Source organism: Pristiophorus japonicus, unplaced genomic scaffold (assembly GCF_044704955.1).
Source record: "Pristiophorus japonicus isolate sPriJap1 unplaced genomic scaffold, sPriJap1.hap1 HAP1_SCAFFOLD_117, whole genome shotgun sequence".
In the NCBI taxonomy this organism is placed as follows: Eukaryota; Metazoa; Chordata; class Chondrichthyes; family Pristiophoridae; genus Pristiophorus; species Pristiophorus japonicus.
In genome coordinates, this window is record NW_027250831.1 from 1,415,721 (window position 1) to 1,422,333 (window position 6,613).

Sequence of the window (6,613 nt, forward strand, 5' to 3'; positions counted from 1 at the left end):
GTATTTTTTCAAAATAGAATATCTAACCTGCTGCTCCCGTGGTGCTTCCACTTACCCATCAACAGCGACGTCTATGAAATGTATCAACATGATTTGAATTATATCCTCTTGATGGGAAAGGGTGCAGAAGAGTATATTGAAAGCCCATATGCATAGACTTTCGTATTGTAAGGACTATGCTCCTACGGAGTTAGTGCATTTTTTCATGGTGATAATGTTGCAGTGTCAATGCAGCCAGTGTGAGGGAGATTCGCCTGTGGATAATCTGTTGATGAGAATCCGCCCAAACCAACGTTGCCTTTTCTGGAGTCCTGCTTGATGTGGGCATTCCACTGAGACTGAAGCTACGCAGCTCAGTGTTCGAAGTGAAGACGCCAATTCATGTATCGGGACCAGGCACGATTACATACACATTTCAGGTCCTCTGTCATAAGGCGGAACTTCAGTTAGTAAAGTGGGGCCCTAGAGCGCTCCTGACAGAGTGCTACATCACGATCTGCCTTGGCAATTTAATCAGCTGATTAAATGAGTTTTGAGACTCTAGTGCCATGTCGATTTGAAGGAGATGGCCCTAACGCACGCCACATCCTGCATACTAAAATATTATTAATCTGCTTCCTGTGTCAGCAATTCCTTCGTCGACATACTTATTTCTCTCTTTTTCCTTGTCAAATTCTCCCAGTTTACATTCAGTAAACCCGCAACTCCTGTCCACATGTTGCAGTAGATCAATAAATATTCAGATTAGCTGGTTTCTGACAACACCAATGGGTAGCAGTAATGTTGGTGGGAGGAAAAGTCTATCGATTGAAATCCACCAGTGTGCTTGAATTTAAAAAGAGCTCATATTCATCATTCATCCTCGGGCCTATTACTTACCCAAGCAGCCATTCCAAATAAAATAAAAGTGACCTTGATTGAAAAAATATTGCTTTTGAAGCTTTTATTTAAGTAATTTTCCATTTAGAGTAAACAGATATTTCATCCCACTCTTCAACTCCTCTCTGAATTTAGTCTGGGTTAATCCATAGATACACGTGTTTGTACAAGCAGAAAGAAGCTGCAGCATGAATCCAACCTGCTGAACCCGATACAGCGGAGTATTGAGGTATTTGTCGATATAATTATAGTTTTCCACTAACCAATTTAGCGAATAAACTACATATATCATCCACAAAAGTATGAAATTACCAGATAGAGTAAACAGCAATATCATGGATTTTTTCCGGTTCTCCATCTTTTGGTCATTCTGATCCTGACCATTGTTCCGGAGACCCCTGCGGATTCTATTTGCCGCTATAATGTGTCTGACCGTTAGTGCATTGAACGAAACAATTAAACAGATCGGTACTAAAGGGGTTATAATACTATCAATCCACTCATATGCGCTCCAAAAAGGCGAATTATAGAAGCTTTCATTCGAAAAACAAAACCAGGGAACTTGGTCAATTATAATTTTAGGCTGGAATATAAAGTAAAAGGGGATACATCTAATAGGGCTAACCACGCACACGGCTCCTAAAACCACAGTCGCAGTTCTCTGCGTGCAATATTTCGTTCTGAGCTTCTGACAGCAAATGGCTATAAAGCGATCAAAGGTGAAAGCAACCGTAAACCATACCGAACAATCAATGGATGCAATGCACAACACAACCAACACAGAGCATACAGGAGTGATGGACAAGAAATTAACAGGAAAATACATAATATTAATGCGATTCAGAATTACATCAGTGACAACAACAAATAGATCGGCCGCTGCCATTCCCACCAGATAGCGAGTGATGCATTTGGAGAGACCACACTTTCCGCGGGAGAGTATCACAATCGCCACCATGTTAACTTGAAGAAATAGGAATACAAAATTTAGTTTAGACTCTGCCAATATGTTCTGTTTACCACAATCACGTGTCAATTGCTGCTAGGTTTTTGGTCTGTGCCGTTGGTAAATGACTATTTCGCTCGTAGCCCACGCATGTTTCATATTATGAAAATAATAGCAAATTTGGACAACCACAAAATAGAGAAACTTATATAATGCATTTTTCAATGAGCCGCATAGAAGAGCATGGTGAAATTCATTGGAGACTAAGAAAGGTTGGATTCAAATGGATTGAAATATTAAAAATAAATAAAACATGTAAAGAATGGAAAGTTCACAGTGATGAGCTATGCAATAAAATTTAGAGAGCCATAATAATTTGAGTGGCTTATACAATATTTTTTCCATGACTAGCTTTGTGAATTAAAGTAAAACCACAAATCAGTAATGACCTCTAAAATAATCTTGTTGGCGGATGAAATGACACAATATAATTGAATAACGAATCGCCAGGTTTCAAGAAAGGCAACTCCTTTAACAGTCGGACAATCATTAAGGTTTATGAGATTACTCTAAATGGAAGATATAAAGTATCACAATGCAAGAGGGGATTCAGTGATGAACATAACGTAAGAGTCAACTGTAGACAATCAATGACAAATTGAATATTTATGCTCGGAATATAATGATAATGATTTTGGAAGTTGCATGTACAGTGTGAAATAAAACAGCTGTAACAAATGCTAATTTGAGATAAGGAGTTATGTTAAAAGCAAGAGAGATAACGTGGAATTGTGAGATTATATACCGGGAAGTTTAAAAAGTGCAAATTAGGAAGAATCCAGGATAAAGTGCCGCAAAATATCAGTCGGGCGTGCACGTTCATGTACAGGAGAGGAGATAAAGTCTGGACTGCAGACCCAACTCAGATCGTTGACGATAAGAGGGTTTATATGAGGTGTATTCAAACGTCATTGAATTGAGAGGACAGTGAAGAACACTAAAATAAATAAATCCAAGAAAGATTTAGCAGCTCACAGTAAGGAGACAACTGAAACACGAATACCTGTAATGGTTTTGGAAAGTACAATAAATATCACAAATATATGCAGTAAATTCAGGGATTCATTCATTAAAGTAAAACACACAGTAAAACAGAAGTAGCATATTGACTTGAGAGATTGCAATGAAATAGAAATATAAAAGCAACAGGTACTTAAAATAATTAGAACATAAAATGATGAAATTATGGAAATATCAACTATTGATTTAAGACATTATATCAAAAAGGAAATAAAATATTATCATGAAATTATGAGTTGAGATGTCACGTTAAAAGTGAAATAATAGCAGTACAAATAAAAAGGAAGATCAGCCGTGCGAATATCGGGTTTCTGATCCGCATCATCTGATTTCCACGGCAGTCGACTTTGCATTTCAGCCCCGTAGCAATAATCATGTGCAAGGCCCAATATACAAATCTGCGGAGTTATTAATCCTCTAGAAATTCGGTAATGCCGCAGTTGGGCGTTAAATATTAAAAAGTGGAAAAATTTGTACTCGACGCAAATCAATCGCTCTAAGCGGTATTTAGTTTTGGCAGACCAAGTGGAAAGTAGAGTGCAAATTCAAGCACCAATCTTCTCTTAGGGTTATAACGTGCGAGAGAGGGGAGGCAGCAAAGAACACTAAACCATGACGAGCACAGTGCTAACGGCATGTGAAGCTGTGTCCAACGCATAATGGAAAGCCCAATGATGTTGCATCAGCTAGTTGTCCGCCAGCTCTGTTTTGAAGGCGACCGGCATGACTCACATTATCGTCGTGAACACTTCTACAAAGTGAAGGGCTTGGACACCTTGCACGACTGAGACAGTAAAAACTTTGCACAGGCACCAGACGAGTGCAAATAATAAAGTGTAGTTGAGCTGAACAGCAGATCCTTTAATTACTGCTCGCCAATTGGCCAGCCGGATTTGTAACGCATCCTCTCGCTGTCAACTTCGGAGTGCATTGATACTGCAGGGTGCGCGAGTCAATGTTCTATCCAGGGCACTAATGGAGCACTGCGCACTTTATGACATCACAATCTTCGAATTACCAGAGGCACAGGTACGATGAGTTAGCGCAAGTGCTAATTCGGCACCGAGGTTTGCGGGTGTTGCTGCATTCACCGCAACCAATCACTAAACAATTAGCTTCCTGACAGGAGGCGCTAACCTATCGCTTTTCCAGCTCAATTAACTTAAATAACATTATTTTCGTGGAGTTTTGTGTTGTTTGCTAACTTTACGTGCATCTATATGGTTGAACTGCACTATTTCTTCTTCAGGTAAAGAATTGGTCTGGAATATACAGTCAACACCGAAGCAAAGCCAATCATTGTTGGTCCCGAAGACAGCTGCACAAAACCATCTTGCGATCTCTCTGATGACGTGCAATTCAGAGCAGTGCAGAATGCTGGGAACACCCAAATGAGAACTGTCGTGACATCAACAATCTGTCTGCGCAGACAATCAAAATCCATAATTCTCACCGACCAGCAAACAGGATGTGGCGATTTTGCTTTTATTCAGACTGTTTAAAAATGTTGTTGGCAGCAGATTAAATATTGAGGTTCTCGCATGGGACAAGGTAAAACTGATATAAATACTAGCAATAATTTAAAAAATATATATTTTTAAGTTGAATAATAATTGTTATTTTCATTGTTATGCAAAACTTTGATCACGCTTCAAATCCAAATTAATTTTCCAAGAGCATAACTTTTCTTTAGCTGGCAATAGGCGATTACACCCCAGTTACCTTATTGCAACAAGGCTATATGGTAATCTTTCGTTTAACAGCGAGATTAGACAGAAAAGACAAGTTTTGGTGAGTTGGACTTTCCCTGCTTACAGTGAAACCAGGCTAATGGAGGTGGAGAAGGGGCGGGGCTCAGCAATGCCTGTGTCAAATAGTGAATATGTGACTACAAATTCAGGATTTTCTTGTTTGATGCATAGGCCCTTAATCATGATCAAGTGGTCAGGTTGAAAGGGCTAATAACTGTGCATGATTTTAGTTCGCCATCTTAGTCACCACAAATTCCAGGCTAATACCACATATTCCACGCAGTACTCGCAGCAGGGCGACTCAGTCGTTCCATGGTACCTCAGGGCAGGAACAAGGGAGTGGATTTTACAGCCCGGGGGCAACACAATTAATTATATAACAAGCTGTCATGTTAATGAAGAAATATGTGAACACAACTGGAATGGGGTCTATGAGGTTAATCTTCCATCAAGTTCTAGAATCAGATTTGTATCATTGTGATACGATTCAGTGCAACTTGAATATTGGTGACAATTTCACCTTCAAAGACTTTAACTGAGCAAGTGAAGAGCAGGATGCGACTATAGCGAATATATGTAACATCGCACTTTTATGCAGAGACAAATTAACTGATGAACAAAGTGAACCTTATGAGTTAGGAACCTGGAACCTACTTTCTGCTGCAATGTTAATTGCTACCCCCTTGTCCCCAATCGTCCTCGCATGTACAACATAATTAGAATCATTACAGTAAACCAACATGTCCCAAAGCGTTTCTGTACTATTTCTGATCAGATGTCCATGTCTATTTGAGATGGAAAATTCCACAATGCACATGAGATTAGGCTAATTCGGCAATATTGCTTCTGCCAAATTCTCAACAAACGTTAACCTTTCGACAAAGAAGTGCATTTGATTCTAGAAATGGCTCTGGGGCGATTCGCAAAATGGGTGGTAACGGATCGTGCACCCGTTATAGACAGCGCCGGTCATTCAGTAACTTTCACTGCACGTGGGACCGAATAGCTGATGCTGCCACCAGCGGGCACCCGATCCTCGACCACCTGTTTTGAACCACTGCCCGAGATGTATTTATTGGCCTGTACATTTCGATGATCCATTTCAATGTAAGCTGTACGGAAAAGAATTTGGAACAAAGGTGTCGCTGGGCTGGCCACCCTACAGGAACAGTAATCCTCACATAGGGCGTTACAATATGACTAACTGGATGTAATATCTTACCGGTGACACCAAAGACTGCAAGCATAGGGTAGTAGATTCGTTCGATTCGATATATCAGTGGATATCCCATTTTCCGCGAGAAACAGCGATATCTGTGCTGCTAATCAGAAGGCTGCAAATGATCAAATATTAAGATTAGTTCAAAGGAAATTGACTGATATACGAGAGAACTTCCATGCAGCTAATTCGCGGGAATGTGCCACACGTTATGTTAGTTACATTGGCTCGAACAACTAGATTCATTAACCACTTAATGTTCTACTTTTATTGAGCAATACCAATAGCTTTTTGAGTATTCAGACACATACGATAACATATTGTTTCCTATTTATTCACAATAAATAAAAATACAACTGTTTTCCCGAAACACCAGTGTTGTGTTACAGGAGAATTCTTATTTATATGATGCTTTTAAATTGCCAAATGGGCTGTTATGTCAATTCTGTATTAACTCTTCCAGAATTTGCACTCAAAACATTGTGCATAGACTCGAGACATGCAAAGTCAGTACCGTGGAAGTTTGCAATGCAAATAGATATGTCAATTCATATCTTGTCATACAAAGTATCAAAGAAGAACTCGGCTTTTCCAAATATTTTTGTTTTCAAAAAAAGAATTCACAAGCTTATGATATTCGCCGTGTCTCTTGCTGGCATCCCCATTTTTAAACGTGAGAAGTGAATAAGAACATGATAATAATTAGGAACAGAATAGGCCATTCGGCCCCCTCGAGCC

General features: G+C 39.5%; 1 protein-coding gene across 1 annotated transcript; it reads right to left on the minus strand.

Annotated features, from left to right (window-relative positions):
* Nucleotides 1-943: 943 nt before the first annotated feature.
* Nucleotides 944-5,948, minus strand: LOC139242013 (probable G-protein coupled receptor 139). Its single transcript, XM_070870147.1, has 2 exons — nt 5,879-5,948; nt 944-1,842 (listed from the first exon to the last, which is right to left on the minus strand). Exons 1-2 carry the CDS (start codon nt 5,946-5,948, stop codon nt 944-946), a joined length of 969 nt encoding a protein of 322 aa, XP_070726248.1.
* Nucleotides 5,949-6,613: the final 665 nt, after the last annotated feature.

Bases quoted from the DNA above. Each gene is read 5' to 3' on its own strand.
- LOC139242013 (XM_070870147.1), bottom strand. From the start codon at position 5,948: ATGGGATATCCACTGATATATCGAATCGAACGAATCTACTACCCTATG. The intron at 1,843-5,878 runs GTAAGATATTAC...TATTTCTTCAAG, and splicing joins TGCAGTCTTTGGTGTCACCG to TTAACATGGTGGCGATTGTG.